Source organism: Phoca vitulina, unplaced genomic scaffold (assembly GCF_004348235.1).
Source record: "Phoca vitulina isolate PV1807 unplaced genomic scaffold, GSC_HSeal_1.0 scaffold100, whole genome shotgun sequence".
In the NCBI taxonomy this organism is placed as follows: domain Eukaryota; kingdom Metazoa; phylum Chordata; class Mammalia; order Carnivora; family Phocidae; genus Phoca; species Phoca vitulina.
In genome coordinates, this window is record NW_022589803.1 from 1,807,589 (window position 1) to 1,829,158 (window position 21,570).

Consider the following 21,570-nt stretch of genomic DNA (forward strand, 5'->3'; position numbering starts at 1 on the left):
TTAGTATGAAAAATTTTCTCTGGAAGGCAGCTTATGATATAGCTTCAATTTATTGCTGATTGTTTTTATCCCCAGTGGTGAACAGACCTTTGCAAAAGATAAAATCACCAGATTATTGTGAAAATCATCATAACCTACAATGAAAATGCTGTGCTGGGCTGTCTCCTCTGTGGGTGTGAGCTGGTGTGTAAATGTGACTTGAAGATGGTAAAGGGTGAGGTTGAGAGCATGGTGTCAGAGCGAGCAAAAGCCAGCAGGGGCTCAGAGACACCTAATAGCTGCCACAGGTCTAATGCGGGTCTAGTGGCAGAAGACAAAAGGGGCGCACTCTTGAGTACAAAGGCGGCCCACAGAAGGGAAAGTCTTTGCAGACCACACCCCCCTCATTTCCTCTGCTTCAGCTTCAGCCCCCCAGCCCACCTCCCATCCCTCAGGGTCGTGAGGACTGCTCTCCCTAACCCTGGCTGGTCACTGCTACCATGCTCTCTAGCTATCGCGCTGCCCAGTGTCACCGAAGATTACGAATATGCAGCGAGGATGACCCCTTTCACATTTCCCTTCAGCATCTTTTACTACAAACCAAGACAACCTATCCACTTCTTGACATATGGATGCTACTGGGGAAAATGAATCAACGGCTGAAGTCTGAGGGATTGTTTTTTTTGGGGGGGGGAGGGAGCAGGTGAGTGGGGAGAGAGAGGGTCGGGGGAAGAAAATATGAAATTTGGGGAGAAAACCATAAGCAAGAACAAAAATACATGATTTTCTCATAAAATTATTAAGCTGGTTTACTTTTCAAAAGGTCACATAAAACTGCTTTATGTTTTTTGGAGACTGTGTGGCCTATGGCATCAAGCAGGACTGCACTGGAACCTGGCCCTGCCACCAACCAGCTATGAGGCCCTAGAGAGGTCACTTGCTGTCCCTTAGCCTGAATATACTCCCCGGCAAAATGGGGACAACAGTAGCCTTCTCACCAGGCAGAATGGGGTTCAGTGATGTCTGCAGGATCCTCGGGCAGCAAATGCACTGGCAGGCCATAGTGCAGGCCACCTCTGTCCCCTGGATAACTACTCTGACTGCTCCGGCTCACGTGCCTGGTGCACTGTGACATGGAGGACTGCCCTGCAGGGCTTTTCTGACAGTCTCGATGCAGCACAACCCACCAGCCTGAAATCACGCTTCTGAAATAGCCCCCCAGGAGTGGCGCTTTCCTGAGTGCCATGTGATGGGGAGATGTCACTCTGGGGGCCAGCACACTTCTGTGCTTTTCATGGAACAGGGGCAGCTGGCCAGGATCTCCAGTACAACCAACAGTCAGAAGACACCAATAAATACATCCTTTCTTCTTCAGAAACAGAAAAGGGAAAACCAAACCTAAATCTCTTTTTTAAAGAAAAAGATTTAAATCTTTTAGGCAAAATTGACCTCTTACAAGCCAGCTGGCTGGAGCCTAAAGAGGACCAGGAGTTGTCAGATGCATTCTGAGCAATCCCCAATTCTGGCCTCTGCTTGGGTCGTCAAAGTGGTGGAGACCCAGGTCAGGGAGCTGATCTCATGGCAGTGGGCCTGGCCTATCAGCTGAGGGTGTGCAACACTGATGTCTTCAGAGAACATGGAGTGACCTCTGGTGAGAGCTCCAAGGAGGGCATGGGACGTGAGAAGACATTGGCTTCCTCTGGCACTGCCCCAGGCCCTGCACAGAGGCTGAGGGCCCTCGGCTCTGCCTAATGGGCTCCCCGCTTCCCGCTTAGAGTCCTGGCCATGGTGAGAAGTCACAGGGCCATCCTCCCTCCCTGGTGCTCAGCCTCTGTACCCCTGCCCTATCATGTCTGTAAAAGACAGGTGGCAGCCTCCCCACCTCCCCATCCTGAGAGAGAGTTAAGAGGCACAGAGTTAAGAAGCCTACAGCCATACTTGGCTGGGACAGACTGACAGACGCTGTGCTAGGCCCTAAGGCTGGGAGACACCGCCATGCAATGCTGCCAGTCAGATCACCTGTTGTCAGTCCGCTGCTTTGATCCTAAACTCTGATTTAACTAAGAAAGTGCTACTTCATGGATGTGCTGCCCTCTAAAGGAATCCTGAGAACAAGACGAAGCTGGAGATGTGTATGCACGTGCACTTTGGCACCTGCTGAAACAGGAAAATCCAGCGAATGTTTCCAATCGACGTTACTATAAGATAATGCTGACCGTGTCTCCCAGAGCTCAGTTTCCTTCCTTGTGGATACACAGAAATCCAAATCTGATATCATTAATGAATCAAGAAAACACAGTAAGGTTCTACGGCCCAACTCTCTCTGAACTTGGGGATTGTACATGGGACTTGGATCCGCCTACTGCCAGCACAGCTGTGTGTGTGGCACATGGGTGCCCAGGTGCTTTCGGAAAAAGCCCCACATCAGTTTTGGTTTTCCCCTCACCCTGTGGCTCCCAGGAGGCTCACACATACCCCAAGAGTGGTGTTCTGCTTGTTGTAGCCGGCAAAGTGAAGGATGCTTTCGGTGGCCATGGCCAGCCCTGTGTGCTGGGACAGTCCTGATACCCAGTTCTGATGTTTGTTCAGATATTCCTGAAGTCAGAAAAAAAAAAAAAGGCTGTTTTATTTTAAAGGTATGTGAGGTAGGAGAGCAAACACTGGTTCTGATGTTGGGTCCATCCGTTGCTGTGGGAGCCTCAGTAAGTTAAAGCCCCCGTCTCTGCCGGGCTATTGCTCACGTGTGAACCAGGATGACTTGCCCAGAGTGGCCAGCACACGCAGTAAACCTGAGAGGACCGCTTACTCTTTTAGCACATCCCTGCTGACAATCTGCCACCTGCCAAGTCCCGTGCTCCCCAGAACACAGAGCGGCAGAGTCCTGGTCCTGCTGTCAACATGCGGGCAGTTCTCCTGCCTGTGCAGCCCTGCTGTGAAGGGGCGGCCTGATGGACAGCAGGAAGGCAGAGCAAGGGCCTGAGTCTGCCCGGCCAACCGGTGGAGGGGGATGCTGGGGCAAAGGGACACCTGGCAGGGCCCGGAGATGTGAGAAGGCCTTCTGCTCTGCGGATCCTCAGGGGTCAGAGGTCAGCACTGCAGGAGCAGCAAACACAAGGGGCTAGATGGTAGGTGGGCAAGCCTGGGCCAGAGATAGGCCAGGTCCTAAAGGCCTTGTGTGCCAGGTGAGGGAGTTTAGGGTGGGCCACAGGACTCCCTCAGGAAAGTGCATGAGCACTGACTTACAAAACTGTGTCAGTGGTTTCGGAGGGTTCATGGAGCCCTAGAAACCCAACCGTGGACCCTATGGTGATGGGGAGTGGCTAATGAGCAGAGGTAGTGGGGAGGTGTGATGAGCAGATTTGCTAGTGACACCAGCCCGCCCTGGTGGGCAGCACAGACGATGGCTCAGGACAAGCTGAGGCTGCCGGCAGGAAGCCCAGGCAGGATGGGGACACTTTGGCTGGGCAGTGAGGGCTGGATGGCAGGTGGGGTGGGGTTCAAATGGACTAGATGTGCAGGGGGAAGGGAAATGGGGCCTGAGGGCAACACCAAGCGGAGGCCTCGTAGAAGCATCGACACCAGTGCAAGCTTTTGCATTTTCCACTCCCTTCCTAGGCCACGCTTAAAGAATAAATAGCTCTCCCTATTGTAGGCTTTTTTTGTTTAATGAACCTTTTTAGAAATGAAAGGGGGCTTCCTCTCTTTAGACCTTCGCCTTGGGAGCTGAAGCCCCTCTCCTCCATGTGAACCCCCCCCAAAAAAAAAATCAGTTCCTAAATATGAACAGTTTGAGAAAGTCCCCCAGCCTGAAGAGTACCAGTGTATCCACTAGACAGAGACAGTTGTCAAGCTACAGGCATGGCCTAGTTACAAGGCCCACCTCTGTGCAGCTTAGCTGCTGAGTGCCAAATGGAGGGCTCCATTTTTTTTTTTTTTCCATTTCCCCAATTGCTCTAACCTCACTGCTCCAACACCTTTGTGGAAGGAGGAACAGTACGGCAACGCTAGGCACCACCCACGGGCTCTTGCAAAATGCATTTCCAAACAGCCTCTGAGGTTCTTGGGGCTAGCTGCTCTGTCCTTCCTGGATTCCAGACCCAGAAACACTTTGGAACTAGCTTTTTTTTTTTTTTTAAGATTTTATTTATTTATTTGACAGAGAGAGACACAGCGAGAGAGGGAACACAAGCAGGGGGAGTGGGAGAGGGAGAAGCAGGCTTCCTGCTGAGCAGGGAGCCCAATGCGGGGCTCGATCCCAGGACCCTGGGACCATGACCTGAGCTGAAGGCAGACGCTTAACGACTGAGCCACCCAGGCGCCCCTGCAACTAGCTTTATCCTGACAAGTGTTGCTGAGGTCAACTTCACACGCCCCTCTCGTTGCACCTTCTCTTTATTAAGCCAGATTTCTTCTAGTGGGATTTTTCTTATCTTTGATCCCTTTTCAGGTGACTTTTTCCTCTCACATATTGTGGTATTTTTGGTCCATCTCTGCTTGACCAGAACAATGGCTCACCTTGCAGTCATTTGTGTTCACAAGCCAGTGCTTTGGTCTGAAAAGGCTCACGTGCAACTCCATGTGCAGCCTGGATAGGGCTCTACTGGGACAGCAGCCTCACTCCAGCTCCGGCATGCGGCAGAGGTGCTGCTGCTGGACTGCCAGGCCTCCCCACACACTATATCGCCCGTGCCCGTCTTGCAAGCAGCCCCAAGTCCTGCCATAAACCCGGCACCTACCTGGTGTGAGTGGTCAGGTTCCCGGGGCCCGCCTGCCCATGGATCCCACTGCACCTGCCCCCCCTCACCCACGACCAGCACCCTTATCCCCCAAGGAATTCCCACCAAAGAGCAGCCTCTGAGGCTTCTGTTATTCTCAGGCACTAGACTAATGTTTTTGGTCTCTGTTTATTACACTAGTGCTGTTTCTATTTCGAGTTTGCTGTGTCTGTGAAAGCTCTCTGGATCCCTGGAAGGAGCATAACAAAATTGCTTTTTGCTGATTTCAAGAAAGTACCTGTAAGTGGGACTTGGTGACTGTAGGTGCCCACTTCATCGCCTCCTGTAGGATCATTCCACAGCGCGCGGCAAAGTCCTTCACGATGCTCTGGAAGAGGGGGTAATGAAGCCGAGGTCAGTGTATTTGGGCCGTCAGAGGATGCCAGCTACAGACTGTAGTTAGCGACTGCTGGGGGCTGAAGTGCATCCCCCCTAAAACCCATGTGTTGAATCCCTAGCCCCCAGTACCTCAGAATGTGACAGTATTTGGAGATGGAGCCTTTAAAGAGGTGACTATGGTAAAATGTTATCATATGGCTGGGTCCTAATTCAATCTGACTGGTGTCCTCCAAAGAGGAGGAGATTAGGACACAGGCACAGAGGGAAGACGTGAGGACACAAGAACACGACAGACATCTAAAAGCCAAGGAAAGAAGCTTCTGAACAAACCAACCCTGGCAACACCTTGATTTCACACTTACAGCCCCCAGAACTGTGAAAAAATAAATTTCTGTTGTTTAAGCCACTCAGTCTGTGGCACTTAATCATGGCAACCCTAGCAAATGATTACAATGACCATGTTCCAACCCCGAGGCTCTGGGTACAGGGTACAGACATCCTGGTCCGTAATCCTGGCATAAGGTGGCAGGGCCCACACTCACAGTGCCTCACACAGCCGCTGCGGGGCGTGGGGGACTCCCTGCTGGCAGCTGGTCTGGCTGGAGGCCCCAAGGCTGGGACATGACCCGGCCCCAGGTCTGAGCTGAGCTTCAATCTGCCACAGTGAGGGCTCCGAGTCAGACCTCGCACAGCACATCCTCCTTACCCGGAGCTACTCATTCCATCTATTTCCCACAGTGCCACACAAAGCTGAAGTCATGTTACTCAACTACCACAATGACAGGCAGTCTGCACACCTCACAGCAGTGAAGTTCATCTGACAGTCATGCTTGCTCATGCAGCTTGGAGACACTATAAACTGACAGGCAGCTGAACCAAGAAAGGGCTTAGAGTCAGCACGGCTGAGGGGCAGAAGCGGGCCTGGCAGACAGACCAAACTGGGAGTGAGTCAGCACCCCGCTCGTACTGTGTGACCCTGACAGCTGAGCCTTTCTTACCTGTGGGCCCAGGCCCACAGTGCTCACACCTCAAACTGCTGGGGACCGAATGACCCAACGTGTGCAACACGCCGGCCCTGACAACTCAAGAGGGCAATGAAAACGGCCCTTAGTAAGGGGATGGCTGCCAGCCTACCTCCCGGGCTTCACAGGTGTCAGGAACAGTGATCCGATAGGGGGCATCAGGGATGTCGTAGTAAGGCTGATCCTTGTGAATGTCCTGAAAACACAACAAGGCTCCCTCTTCCAAACCACCTTCCCTAGGCTGCCTCTGCTGAGCTGGGCCTCCAGCTCATACTGGGCAGCGAGTGTTTGCCTCCTTTCCCCACACTTGTCCGGTTTGTGACGGACTTCCAACCTTGCTGCAGCTCACTGGGAAAGGCCAGGGTGGGATCTGGGGTCCCCACCCCCGATGTGGCCACTTGTAGCATAAATTAGGCTCAGGCTTAAGGCAGGGATACTCACAGCGCTCAGCGAGAGTGACAGGGTCTGGAGGATGTCCAGCATGGTCTTCAGCACTGTCCCGCTCCAGAGCAAGTGGGGAAACCTACACCAATAGTCATGTCTCGGTCCAGGAGCCAAATCTTCAAGGAATCTCAGTTCCTTAAAGTGCCACCTCAAGGGGTGGGGTGGGGTGAGGTGGGAGCCCCACCTCCTGCTGCCCAGCCGAGGGTCAGAGGAGGTCAGGAGGCCTCCTAGGCAGGGCACTCAGTCAGAAACACCCCCCAGGCTCCTGCCAGTCCCACTCTTCAGGGCCCAAGCATGACCCCACGTGACCTGCTCTCAACCACACACCGATTGTCTTGGTTATGCACTGGTCAGGCCACGCTCCCTCACTCCCCAAAGTGACCCTCCTTGTTTTTGACCAGGCCTCCCTAATATTTTCACATGATGGCACAAATAGAAAATGGTAGTATTGCAGGATACCCTAGGGCAAAGAGAAGAAGCTGCTCCTAAATGTGGTGGTCAGCATTGAGGGGAGCCAACTCTGCACGGCTGTGACTCATCATGGCCCATTGCTTAGGAGGTCCAGCTCAGACACATGTCATACGTGTGTTGCACTTGCTTTCTGGCCCTGCCTAGACCAGGCACACAGCACCTGCAGCAGGCTCCAGAACTCCTGGATGCTTGCAGCGATGTGTGGGCAGGCCCAGCATGGCTGTTTGCTGCCTCCAGCCTTTATACTGCAGACAGGCTGGCCCAGCCCACCTTTGAGGGTTCTCATCCATGTGGGGGTGTGTCCCATGAGAGTCTGCTTTGGCTCCCAGCACAGAGAGCCTGGAGTGGAAAAGGATCCGTGGGGGCTCTCCTTCCTCTCTGAGGAGGCTGGAAGACACTGATTTGACCAGGGACCTCTGGCTAGGCTCTGGGGTGGGAGATGTCACATAGGATGGCCGTGAGCTACCCAGAGCAAGCCCAGAGAAGTCCTGCAGCGGGGGGGTGGGATGCAGAGACACAGGCAGGTGACACCCCTTGTCAGTAAGTAACATCAATAGCTCAGAATAAGTGAAGTAGAGGTTTCAGGACCAAATTTCAGACCTTGTAGCAAATTCCATGACATCCTGAGGGAGGCTGCATTGCCATTTGAGAGTTTAAATTCTGACTCCAACTTTTCTGCCCTGATAGTGTAAGGATGATTGGATGATTCTTCCCTACATTCCAAATCAAGAAGTTTACACACACACACACACACACACACACACACAGAGCATTAGAAGGAAAATGAGCTTACTTATCCACCAGACCAGACAGATACTTGTCCGCCACCCTCCGTATCCTCTTGTGAATGTGGTTGAAGTTCACCAATAAAAACTGTGCGTGCCGCTCGAGCTCCTCTTCATTCTCCTTGGTCTTAGCCTGGAGATTCAGAAGAGACAGGTACAACAGGTGCCCTCCATGTGCCTTGGGCAGACAAACACTCACGCTCCGACAAGGCTTACTTTATCTGCCATCATGTTCAGGAAGGCATCAAATACTTTGTCTGCGACAGCAATCACACACTGCATCATCCCTGAAATGAGGAGGAGGTTTCCACAGGTCAGGAGCATCAAGGGAAAGGGACCAATCCCAGCTATTTTCAATATTTTGTTTGGAAAGATTTTGGACTAACAGAGGAGTGGCAGAGAGAGCACAGAGTTCCCACATACCCTGCACCCAGCTTCTCCTGACTTTAGCAGCTCTTTCGTCAAAACTAAGAAGCCGTCAGTGATATAATACTCTTACCTAAATTTCAGGCTTTATTTGGATTTCCCGTTTTCCCACTAATGTCCCTTTTCTGTCCCAGGATCCAATGAGGCATTGCCAATCAGGTCTCCTTAATCTCCTACAATCTGTGTTGATTCCTCGGTCTGTTCTTACCTTTCATGACCTTGACACTTCTGAAGAGCACAGGCATTTTGTAGGATGTCCCTCAATTTAGGTGTGTTTGATGCTTGCTCATGATTAGACTAAGGTTACAGGATTTTAGGGCAATCCCACAGAGGTGAAGTGGCCTTCTTGTCGTATGGTGGGGTGTGGGGGGGCGTGAAATCAGTATCTCCTACCACTGGCGAGGCTGACCTTGATCACTCAGGTACAGTGGTGTGTGCCAGGTTTCCCACTGTCCAGTTACTATTTCTCCCTTTCCATGCTCTACTCTTCAGAAGGGAGTCACTGCGTCCAGCCCACACTTGGGGAGGGGAATTAAGCAGCAGCTCCTGAAGAGAATGTGGGTGTAAGTCAAAAACACCACAGTCACTGGGAAATGCTCTGGGGAAGATACTTTGAGGTTATGCAGACATGTCATTTCTAAGACGCTGCCCACTGGCTTTCGCACCTGCCAGTGGGCTCTGCCCGCAGGTTCTGGTCTCACTTACTGGAATTCTGTAAGGAAGGTCTGTCCCTTCTTCCCCATGTTTCATTTGTTCAATCATCTAATCAGCACGGACTCATGGATATTTCTTTCTTTCACTGGGTTATAATCCAATACTGTCGTTATTTTGTTGCTCAAATTGTTCCAGCTTTGGCCATTAGGAGCTCTTTCAGGCAGGCTCTTGTGTCCTTGTGACATGCCCACAGGCCTTTCCTTTCCTTTTCTTCTTCTTCTTCCTCTCCTTTTTCTTTTTTTCCCTTCACAAGACCTTCCTTTCTGGCACTGTGAGCTGTCCTAGGCTCATCTTGTATTTTCCCTGGAGCCTTGGCTCCCTTTACTGCAGAATGGTGTTTAGAAACCAAGATACAAGCGCCGGATGTGGTTGTGGCTTCCAGGGCGCAAAGCAGATTTTAAAAAGCAACAGCGGGATGCAAACATCACAGTGCCGATGTCATTAAATGCCGCTCGCCCTCTAGTGCTGTCCCATTTATGCAGCGTCTTTGGGGTGGCTAAATGACAGGGCTACAAGGTCAGCAGGGCGAAACACTAGGCAGGCACTGCACCTCTGTGCCCAGGCCCAGCCAGAGCCTGAACATAAAGAGGCATCACATATGTGTTTGTCATGAGGATAAATGGGCCCCCAAAGCTCTCAGACCTGGAAAGTGATTAGTGTGACCTAATGCCCCAGCAGGGAGAGGCTGATCTCTAAGAAGTTGGGTTTGGTGGATGAAATCTTGTTTTGGGGGTGTGTTTAGTGTAATATCTTTTCATGTAGCTCTTAGGAAACTGAAACTGTAAGTTCCTAATAAAAAAACATCAGATAGGGGTCAGATGCCAATGATGATCACGCAGTAGCCTCTATGGAGATTTTTACTTAAAAACAGCCACTTTCCTTTTTGTGCTTAAAGTTAGCTTGAGATTACCTCGGTCTTAGTCTGTACTGACTGACTAGACAGTCAGCAGGCTACAGGGCAGGAACACATGGAGGCTTGGCTCACACCTACACAGAGGAGGTGCTAGCAATCCCCTTTGGGGGCTGCTAGATGCTTCTTATAACCTCTCTCCTCCTTGGTTCTGAAAACTCATCAATAACAAATCTCCAAAGACATCTCCTGCCCATCTCCCATGTTTTAGGAGAGAAAAGGAAGAGGAAAGTACACTCAGTAGGTACACATTTATCAGCTTAACCCTAGGTACCATACTCAGGACAAAAACAACCCATTTGGAAATCATGTGAAGAGTACAACGTACTGTGAAAATTAAGTGTCAGTAAAGTGTACATCAGTCCCCAGGGCAATTTAATTTCCTCTTTTTAAAAAATTTATTTTTATTTAAATTCAATTTTGTTAACATATAGTGTATTATTAGTTTCCGAGGTAGAATTTAGTGATTCATCAGTGGCATGTAACACCCAGTGCTCATTACATCAAGTGCCCTCCTTTTTTTTTTTTTTTTTTAAAGATTTTATTTATTTGACAGAGAGAGACACAGCGAGAGAGGGAACCCAAGCAGGGGGAGTGGGAGAGGGAGAAGCAGGCTTCCTGCTGAGCACGGAGCCCGATGTGGGGCTCGATCCCAGGACCCTGAGATCATGACCTGAGCTGAAGGCAGCCGCTTAAATGACTAAGCCACCAGGCACCCCATCAAGTGCCCTCTTTAATGCCCATCACCCAATTACCCCATCCCTCCACCCACCTCCCCTCCGGCAACCCTCAGTTTGTTTCCTAGAGTTTCATCGTCTCTTATGGTTTGTCTCCCTCTCTGTTTTTATCTTATTTTACTTTACCGTCCCTTCCCCTATGTTCAACTGTTTTGTATCTTAAATTCCACATATGAATAAAATCATATGGCATTTGTCTTTCCCCGACTTATTTTGCTTACCATAATACCCTCTAGTTCCATCCACGTCATTGCAAATGGTAAGATTCTTTTTTTTTTTTTTAAAGATTTTATTTATTTACTTGAGAGAGAGAGAACATGAGAGGGAAGAGGATCAGAGGGAGAAGCAGACTCCCTGCTCAGCTGGGAGCCCAATGTGGGACTCAATCCCGGGACTCCGGGATCATGACCTGAGCCGAAGGCAGTCGCTTAACCAACTGAGCCACCCAGGCGCCCAAGATTTTATTCTTTTTGATGGCTGAGTAATATTCCATTGTAGATACACCACATCTTCTTTATCCATTCATCTGTCAATGGATATCTGAGCTCTTTCTATATTTTGGCTATTGTGGACATTGCTGCTATAAACATTGGGGTGCATGTGCCCCTTAGAATCACTATGTCTGTATCCTTTGGATAAATACCTAGTAGCGCAATTGCTGGATTGTAGAGTAGCTCTATTTTTAACTTTGTGAGGAACCTCCATACTGTTTTCCACAATTTAATTTCCACTTATGACACAGCAACAGAAAAACAGAGCTCAGAAGAGAATGACATTTTAGCTTCAGAAAGGTAACTGATTCTGTCTACAGATATTCTCATTAGGAGGCTGGCAAAATGTGGCAGGTTCTTAGGCCCCTAGGGGTTGGCAGTCGATTTTTTTTGTCGCTTACCCTCCCCCTCCTTGAACGAAAGAAACTCAGGTGTGACCCAACTGTCTAGCACAAAATAGCTGTTAAATAGACAGTGGGTGGATAGACGAGAGGAGCAAATCAATGAACAGCTCAGCCAGAGGTTAACAGTGTCTCTACTATATTCCCAAGTGGTCCTGGGGAATGTGTGTGGGACCCTCTGAGCATGGGGCTCCTCTCCTGTATTCTGCACCCCAGTGGAAGAGGTTTCCTGGCATACAAACTGCCTGCCTGCCTCTTCCACCCTGGCCTCTAAAGGGCTCCTCCTCGTCCAACCCTTCCCCACACTGCCAGCAGGGGGAGCTTGCAGAACCCTTACACTGTCTTCCTTGTCAACCCCACAAAAATAAATTCACCCACTCAATTTCCTGACTGTCGTGCAGTAGTGTGAAGGGTTCTGTAAAGGACTTATTGGACAAAGGTCTTACATGAGACAGCACCTCAGAATCCTTGGGGTGATTTTAAAAAAGACAAGGACTGATTTTTCAACAACAGAAAAAACGGTACCAGAATTATCTGGGGATTAATTCTGCATTGGCAAGAACAAATTGATAGATTCTTCAGTGTGCCAATGGCTTCTAAACATGGAAAGGACTCCTCACTACTAACTGTAATTAATAATAAATTTATTGATTTTAAGAATTCTCAATTAGCATTCCTCGAAATATTTACCCACACAGTTAATCAATCAAAACTCATGATGTAGCACACTCAAGTCCCTCAAATATTTAAGTACAATTACAAAATTGATCAAATTTTTCTAAGCATTTAAATAAAACATGGGTCTAATATTTCAGAGTCTCTTAAATTTTAAACACTTTAAAAATCAACACACAGACCAATAGATGATGCTTAAAACCCATCAGCGTCCTTATACTAAAACTGGTCAAACAATGACTATACTATGTGCTTAATTTTTTTTCATTGCAGTCTCAATTTTAATAACTCTCCTTATTTTTATTCCTATTCTTATCTTAGGTTTGCCTCACTAGAATTTCAGTAACTCTAATATTTTTATACCACTGTAGAGTTTCATTTATTTGTTTTCCCAGGAGTCTGGTGCTTTTAGGACTGGTTGCAGCTGAGACCCTCTGTGCACTCTGAGGACATCTGCATCATCGGACTTGCAAGTCTTTGCATTTCATACAGATTTCCTTATTCTGAAACCTCCCCAGAAACGATGCAGTCCTTAAATTGGGTGTGGCCATCGGGTCCTGACCCGCTGCCCTGACATTCTGGCTGGGTCTGATGCGCCACTGGAAGTGTTCATGGTCCTGAGTGGGGTCTCCTTATGGCCAGCATGACTAGTGAGGCATGGAGCCCCTCACAGAAGGTCTGGGGCTGTCCCCACAGCGAGCTCTCTAACAGCTACTTTCAGCTTAACAGAGTACCATTAACTGGCTACTCTATGGAATGCCTCTGCCCCATCACCTGCTGGGCACCCTTTCTACCTGATCACTCTTAGAGGCCAGGTGTGACTTTATTGCAGGTGCCAGGCCTCTTCCTGGACTGTGTGGCTCTTTCCTCATGTTCCCTCTTTCCTGATTATACAAGAGAAACAACTACCTGTCTCTACTTCACAAATACTTAGTGGAAAGAACAAACATATATATAAATACGTATATCCTATATATTACCTATTATTGTTACATATTACACATTATATCTGTTGCTTTGCTAAAATATGGAGATTATATATATATATCTTAGTGTATCTGGATATACACATTATCCCAGTTTATTTGCCCTTCTTTTAAGCAAAATAATAATATGTATTCATGTTCAAATTATGATACTCTGTCCACTGGGAGCCCTTTGAAATTGGTTCTTGGTCCTCCTAGCCTGCTCTGGATATTTAAAAAGCATGACTGCTCCCTGACCACAACAAGATGCTTTAGGTCCATTAATGACTATGTGAGGAGCCCAGGATCCCTTCAGCATGGGATAGTATTAGAGACTGAAATTTGGGGGCTGGAGCGTACTCAAGCATTGAGGGTGGACAAGAGTGATGCTCCTTAAGGTTATATGGTTATAAGGTTATATATTTTATACTGGTCTTTCCAATGTAGTGTGTAACTTCATAAAACTGTTTTCTTCATGTAGATAGGAAACTGGGAGTGGTATTCCTTTTTAGACTATTAAAACTCATTTCATCATCAGAGTACCACAACAATAAACTTACCAGACTTGTCCTTCTGAATAGCTTTATCTTCAAAGTAGCAGAACATTACCTGGAAGCGGTCAGGATCTGTTGAGCGCAGTACCCTAGCAAGGAGAACAGTTTTGAGTAAAATTTGAGAAATCCAGGCCCTCCCTATCACAGATTTGGTACTACCCAGAACTGGTGAGGCTGTGAGGAACCAATAACCTATGCCACTTCAAGGGTCATATGCTCACGCAGACTTTCTGGAGGGGAATTACCCACCATCTATCATAACGTTCCCACATTGTTCCACCCAGCAACCCACCACTAGTGATAGATCTTAAGGGTTATGTGCATAAGGAGGATCCTCCTAACAGTGCTGGCAAAATGTCCATCAACAGACTAGTCAGCTACACCAAAGTACACCCATTTAATGGCACATCATGTAGCCACCAAAATGAGAGGTAGCTCCATATACACCACTACAGAAAAACATCCAAGATGCATTGTTCTATGAGACAGCAAGGTGCAGGGGAAATGAGTACAGCAGGATGTCAGCGATAGGTTTCCGAAAGCCTCCATGGGCCTTCTGTGTGCAGGATATATATGTTTGCATTTATAGAGAATTTCTAGAAGGGAAAGTAAAACTATCAAGAGTGGGCATCTCTGGATTCAGAGCCAGGAAAGTGAGATTTGTATTTTTCATCTTTAGCATCTTCTGTACCATCCCCATGTTTTCCTTCTCTTTTTTATCTTATGCACCTTTTTTACTTTTACAGTAGCTGTTCGGAGTTTGGGGGGCTCCACTAAGATAGCAGGGCACGTGTGCACACAGGCAAGCACTGGGCGGAGTGCGTCTGTGGGCTTCTGCACCAGCTTTTTGTGAGTCAAACCTTAGTAGGGCAGGCCAGGTGGCTTAAGCACATGCATTCTTGAGTGCTCAGGTTCACACAGCTTTTACATAATTTCTCACATTGCCCACTTTGCTGGTTTTTGTTTTTTTTAAAGATTTATTTACAGAGAGAAAGATTGAGAGAGAGAGTGCATGTGCGGTGGGGGGGGGGGGGAGAGGGCAAGGGAGAGAGCATCCCAAGCTGACTCCCGCTGAGCACAGAGCCCAAGGCGCTGTTTTAAAGCTCTCCTAATAACCAGTGGCTGGGAGCCTAAGCCAGGTTCTTGAATAAAGGCTTCAGAGCTGCTCCTCCATGCTAACAATGCTCTCAGAGGCCTGGCAGGCAACCTGGGATGGGAGCTGGGCTCTTGGGAGCTGCCTGTGGGCTGTCCCCTTAGGGTTTTGCTCTACCAGCCCGCTCCACAGAGTGTCCTGAGAACCTGAGAACTCCATTCAGGGGCACCATTGTGGGGAAGCAGGAGACAGCCCTGCCTGTGGGCACGTGAGGCTGAAAGGGTCCGGAGACATCTCTTGTAGCCATTCAACCTTGGAGCAAACCAGGTTTTTGGTCTGTGTTGGTTTGCTTGTTTTGTTTTGATTGGTTTCTCTTTCAAAATATATTCTTTATAAAAAGGCTGAGAGGGAACAGTGCTAACACACAATAGGGAATGGTGGTGGGATCAGTGGTTTTTCCTCTCCATTTATTTCCAAGTTTATGTGTAATATTCTTGTATTGCTTTTATAAAAAAAATTATAATGAAAAAAGCAAGGAAGGTCAAAAGTTCCTTGGCTCTGTGGGACTCTGGGGGAGAATGGGTCACTAGCTCTCAAACTCTGCTCTGTTGTGGCACCCTCAGGCTACCAAGAGGCAGGGAGGAGGGGACAGGGCAGGAAGGTGTGCGCTTACTCCCACTTACACAAAACAGCCTTAATCTATTTTATATGTTGAGCTTCTGAGCAAGAGTTCTTTTACCACAGGGTTTCATGGCACCAAATAAAGGTTAAAATAGTGGCATTTACCAAATATTCCCCCTATTAAGAACTAACACTTTCTTTTTCAGACCATTTGGTAGAGTTTCTCTATAACTTATTGCACCTATCCTGTGATTTCAACAAACAGGAGATGTGTAACCTGACCTTTTTTGACGACAGGGATGCATCATTCTGTAGCTAGCGTATTCAGCTGCAGCCCGAGGGTGCCTCAGGCCTTACCATGGTGGATCTGTAGCATTCACATAGGCAGCTGCGCTCTGAGCATCCTAGCTGCTTCTTCCAGCCGTCATTTATGAGAGGCAGGATGGCACGGTGCTTAACCAACTAGGTGGATCTCCGTGGAAGTCAGGGATTATTACCTTGGGTAACTAACTTAACGGCTGCCTCAGGGTCTCCGTTTCCTCATCTGTAAAATGGGTATGTGACACTGCCTACCTCACAGGCTTGTTGGAGAGTGTGTCAATACATGTAACTTAGCACAGTGCCCGGCATGGCATAAACACTCAATCCATGTTAATATTGGTGTTGTCATGATGACGATTATTATAACTGTTAGGTCTGCTGTGGTTACACATGCATCCTGAGTGTTGGGCCACCTGTGGGGCTGTTTTGGGACAGGCCCCTTCCCACTTCCCATTTGCTGTTTGTACTCAGCTGTGGTCCTGGAAACTAGCGAAATGAATGTCTTAGAACATACTCAGTGAGGGCCAGTTCCTAACAGGGGCTCTTGCGCAGTCAAGTGGACTGAGTTTGCAACATCTATGGTGACTGCTCAGAAGCCTATTCCCTATAAGGAGAGGATGACAAGAGAGTTTAGATACCTGGGGATTTATAAGATGTGGTGTTTGGTGCCCAGGAGGGAGGAGCACACAAGAAGAGCGTAGGATATTTTTGGTTTTTTTGGTTTTTGCTTTTTAAGAAAGCTTACGTGTCTTGGGAGGAACTAAAAAGAGTCCCATGCCCAGAAGGCAAGAAAGTTTAAAAATTAGCTCCAGTGTAGCTGTGCTGGGAGGCAAAGGCCTGGATACCTCATATATTCCAGCCGGTAAACAGACAGGAGATAGGTGGACATGGCAAAGTCCAGCTTGTTGATGAGGGCGGACACTTCGGGAGCAGGGTCCAGCAGGTTGATGATGGTGCTGCGGAGCTCACTCAGTTCAGCCTAGGGGGAAAGAAATGCTCAAGGGCTCACACAGGCACCCAGAGGGGAATGCCCCCCCCCCCCCCCCCAGGAGCCGTGGAGAACATGTGATAACAAGGACAATGGAAGGATCTGGTCATTGTTCAAGAAAGCTTAGCAAAATCCCTGCCCTGCATCATCTGTCCTTGGCAGGGTGAGAAGCCTTACGGGGGTGACTGTGTCGTTTTTCATGGCCGAGTTATACTGGAGGACGGAGCGCAGTGGTTCTTTGCTGGGAAACGTGAGCAGGGGCGACTTGGTGGCTATTTCACAGACTCCCTCGTACCATTCTTCTGGCCAGAGTCCTTCAAGAAAGTGCACATGAATGAGACCACCACCTTATTCCAGAAGCACTGCGGGGCAGGTGATGCTGACCATTTCTAGAGTCGTGGGTCCTTTGTTTGAGCCAATTATCCCCCAAACGGAGCACAAAAATGAGTCTGTTTCCTAACTCGGACAGGTTTTTCCTAAGATACATAGCACTGTCAGAACCCTAAACTACATCTGGGAAGTGTAACATTTGTAATCACTTGTAGGAAGCAGCAGCTGAATTTGGATGAATTTTGAATGCATGCACATTCATAATTAGGTAGAGTCCTGCCTCACCTTTGTTTTCACTCTGCACTCTGTCTTCCCCAGGAGAGCGAATATCCCCTTACCTGAGCCCTCCACTGCAAATCCCATCAGCACGGAATAGAGCCAGAAGTCCCGGAAGAGCTTCTGCAACCGAGGCTTGGCTTCTTTGATGGGAGGCAACCTTCGGGTGAGCTGATGCACCGAGGACAGAGGGAGAAAAGGAGGTTATTTGCTCACAAGCCCTAAAACCTACAGATGTAAAATCAACCCCAGATTCATTCTCCAAGAATCAGTCAGTCATTTTGGGTTGGAAAAGACACACTGAGCAGTGACCAACATTTCTTGATCAATTCACTGGTAAATACCCATTCAGCAAACATTTATTGAGTAGCTAATGTGCACCAGGCCCCATGCCTGGGAGGTGAAAAGCCCCATTCCTACAAAGGCCTTTCTGCCAAGTTTGCAGGCAGGTGAGGAAATCATCACAGTATGGCAGAGTTCCTGGAGGAGGTGTCATGGGTCTCAGTGTTACCATGCAAGTAACCCTTGGCCAGGCAAAGAAGAGAGAGCAGGCTGTCCAGCCACAGGAAAATCAGGCCCAAAGCCTGGGACTGGGGAGGGCATGGAGGGCTGGGGAGGCTGGAGCTCAGATGAACAGCTGTGACTGGAGAGACAGGGTGAGCGTGAGAAGCCTCGTGGGTTGAGAAGAAATGGCTTTTAGATCTTTTCTGGCAGCACAACTTTTCCAACAGTCATCTTGGGCAGAATCCCAAGATTTAAAATAGGCAGAGGCAGAGTTGCTTAGGTGCAGAAGTGAGAGGCTGAAGTCCCTGCACCCTTGCTCCAGATGGTGTCCTGCCCAGCGTGAAGCAGGCAGTGGCTCGTAGGTTGTGCAAAAATGTTAAATTTGTGCACAGCGCCTGCTGGACAAGTTAGTCCTCACAGAAACCCCAGAGGACAGTGAGCCCCCTTCAGTGATAATGAAGCTACAGTGAGGGGTCTCTGCAATCCAAACAGTCATGAGGGCCAAGGACACAGAGGTGGGGCACATGATGACACCACTGCTGGGAGGGTGGGACACAGCGAGAGGGGTGCCTGCACCCATGGCTGGTAGGACTGTAAACTGGTACACTATTTCCTGGAAAGCAATCTGGTAAAGTGCATCAAAAATTCTAAATAGCCTCGTCATTTCACCTAAAATCCCATCTCTAGGGGTCTATCCAAAAAAAAAATCTGATTTAGGCACAAAAATGCTGCAACATTTGATAGAAGAGAACAATAAAGAGAAAAACACTAAATGTTTACCTGAATGGGGCACTTACATAAGTTACAATATATCAGAAATCATATTTGCTAAGAATATTTGGAGACACAGGTAGAACTTACATCAAGTGAAAAAAATGCAAAATGTATATAGCATGGTACAGATTTAAGGTATATGTATGTAAATACATGTGCATAGAAGAAGAGGGGAAAATTCCAGTCGCATATTAATAATGATTATTTCTGGGTAGCCGGGTTGGCAGGAGTTTCTAGTTTCTTCCTTAATGTTGCCCATACTTCCCGGAGTTCTGCCATAGATATGTTGCTTCCACAATCACAGGGAGGGCACAGGTGCAGGGCTAGGGCTGGACAACATGCTGTGTAGAAGCGAACAGCTTCTCCTCGAAAGCCACTAGGGTGCTGTGCCCTTGGGGAGAGTCGGTCGAGATAGGGTGGGGGCTGCTGGGTGACCTGTGGGAAGGTGCTGCGGAGGTGGAGAAGCACTGGGGAGGGCAGCAGTGGTCAGAACTGTCTCAAGGTAGAAAGGACACTGTCACTAAGGTACACCTGAGGGGCTTCCAGCTTGCTAGTGGCCAAAGATGGTGGGTCTGAGGAAAAGGAGCTCTGGGACTGTCTCTGAGGTGGTGGATCTCCCTAGGATAAGGTCCCAAGTGATGGTGGAGGCATGACAGGGTTCCCAGACCACAGCCTTGCTTGGTGTTTAAGGTCAATGTGGCTAAGAGGTTCTGGTGTCCTACAAGGAGAACTTGCCTTTGGTGGTTATGGTCAGGCTTTCAGAATGCTTCACTCCCAATCAGATCAGAGGCCCCAAGTGACTGAAAGGTCCAAAATGGTTTTGGAACAGTGAGAGAAAGTGACTGTCCAAAATCTATCTTCAATTTGTGATCCTACTACTCCTCACCCTGAGAACATCCTGCCTCCCTCCTAAGAACTAGGGCTTGGAAATGCCCTATAGGTTCTTCCTGCACTGATGACTCCATCATACCAGCTGAGATGGCTCTGGTCCCCAGGAAGGGAAGACTATGGTAGAATCACAAAAGTCCCCAGAAGTGCTCTGAAGCAACTGGAGATAAAGACACGGTGTAGACAGGCTGGTTAGGACTGTGTGCAGGGACACATTGCTATGCTTCAGGAGAGACAGAAAGGAGTAAGGAGGTTTCAGAGAATGGCCAGATGATGAAAGGGTCTTGTCTGTCCCCAAGACAGGGCAGGCAAAGGGTAAAGGAAAGGGCTATAAGACAACTGACCTGCTCTCCCGTAAGAAGATCAAGGTCAGAGAAAAGAAGCCTAAAATAGATGAAGGAGTCCAAAGAAACAACAACCAAATGCAGTGTAGGAATGGATCCTAGATTTTAAAAAAGCTATCAAAGAAGTCATGGAGAAATCTGACTGGGACTGGATGTCCGATATAAGATAGAAGGACTGATTTTCCCAGATGTAACAGCGGTGCTGAGCAGTGCGGAGACACCCCCAACACACACCATTTAGGAGACCGAGCTCCAGTGCCCAGGGCTGAAGTGTTGTGACTCTCTCTACAACTCACCTTCAAATACCTCAGGACACACCTGCAGGGTACGCGCACACGGAATTAAGCAGACATGTCAAAATAGTCACTGTTTTATCTAGGACATTGGTAAATGGATGTCCATTATTCAATTCTTCCAATTGCTTTGTATATTTTTCAGTTTCGTAATAAAAAGTTGGGAAACATATCTAACCATAAGGCAAGCCTTGGAACTGGAAAGAAAACAATGGAGTAGGTGTGGCAGAAGGAACTGCTTTACAGTGGGGGTCAAAACTATACACCTCCAGTGGGGAACAGACCCAAAAATGTCAGAATTGTCAAGAAGGGCTGAAATCCAGTTTTTTCAACAGTGGGTTACATGATCGGAAACCTAGATATGTAAGAAACATTTACTGGTTAGTTTAAAATAACCTAAGCAATATATACTCATAGAAAAGAAATTCCAGCAAAGCATATAGAGTAAAAAATGAACACTTCCCACCTGCCTCCCATTTCCAATGTTAAGAGTTGGCTGCATCTCCTTCCAGATCTTTTCTGTGAATAACTATGTATGGTGAAAGTGACAACAGCAAAGGTTTACTGAGTGTTGACTGAGTGCCGGGCGCCACTCTCTGTGCTTTCTGCACATTATCTCATCATCTCATCTAATTTCCACAGCAACCTTATGCAGCAGGTATAACTACTGTCCTCAGTTCAGAGAGAACACCAAGGGTGGGAGGTGGGATTCCCACCCACGCAGCCAGCACAGCCTCGGAGAAACCCAGAGCAGATGGTGTGCGCGCAGCGGGCCTAAGGGAAGACTTCCATACGGAAAGAGCAACCAGTGCCAAGGCTCCAAGAAGGGCCAGGCTTAGTGTGTATGAGAACAAGGCCAAGAGCAGATCACATGGGGCTTATCAGGCCCTGGAGGAGTCTGTGAGAGGTAACAGCCTCTCCAGGCCTGTACGATGGTGCCCATGCTGAAGTCCCAGTATTGAGCAGGAACAGTGAAGGTTCTGAGAAATCAATGTGTGACCATAGCTCCTGAGTGCTGACCTGGACCCAAATCCAGCCACACCTGTCAGCTCTTAAACACACTGGACAGCCCTTTACGGGCCAGAAATTTCTCAAAATGAGCAACACACAGACGCCCCCTACAGGCTCCTCACAAGCCTACAGAGTCCCCAGAGAGTCCTGTTTTCATTAGAGGGCCTCTGGGTAACAAACACACTCTTGGGTACCAAAATCAGGGAGCAATGCTCTGTGATAAGTTGGTCTTCCAGACAATCCAGAATATTCCTATAATAATGTTTTAGATTACAGAATTTTTTTAAAAAGATTTTATTTATTTATTTGACAGAGAGAGATAGCGAGAGCAGGAACACAAGCAGGGGGAGTGGGAAGGGGAGAAGCAGGCTTCCCGACGAGCAGGGAGCCCGATGTGGGACTCGATCCCAGGACCCTGGGATCATGACCTGAGCCGAAG

General features: G+C 48.3%; 1 protein-coding gene across 1 annotated transcript in view; it reads right to left on the reverse strand.

The window, feature by feature from the left end:
* Positions 1-21,570, reverse strand: part of PI4KA (phosphatidylinositol 4-kinase alpha) — a 118,472-nt gene that overhangs the window by 30,164 nt on the left and 66,738 nt on the right. Inside the window, exons 20-29 of the mRNA XM_032397543.1 lie at positions 17,380-17,488; positions 16,889-17,025; positions 16,569-16,702; positions 13,695-13,777; positions 8,032-8,102; positions 7,824-7,948; positions 6,557-6,638; positions 6,228-6,311; positions 4,993-5,082; positions 2,455-2,574 (exon numbers count right to left, since the gene is read on the reverse strand). Coding sequence (XP_032253434.1) covers positions 2,455-2,574; positions 4,993-5,082; positions 6,228-6,311; positions 6,557-6,638; positions 7,824-7,948; positions 8,032-8,102; positions 13,695-13,777; positions 16,569-16,702; positions 16,889-17,025; positions 17,380-17,488 — 1,035 coding nt within the window. The remainder of the gene's footprint in view (positions 1-2,454; positions 2,575-4,992; positions 5,083-6,227; positions 6,312-6,556; positions 6,639-7,823; positions 7,949-8,031; positions 8,103-13,694; positions 13,778-16,568; positions 16,703-16,888; positions 17,026-17,379; positions 17,489-21,570) is intronic.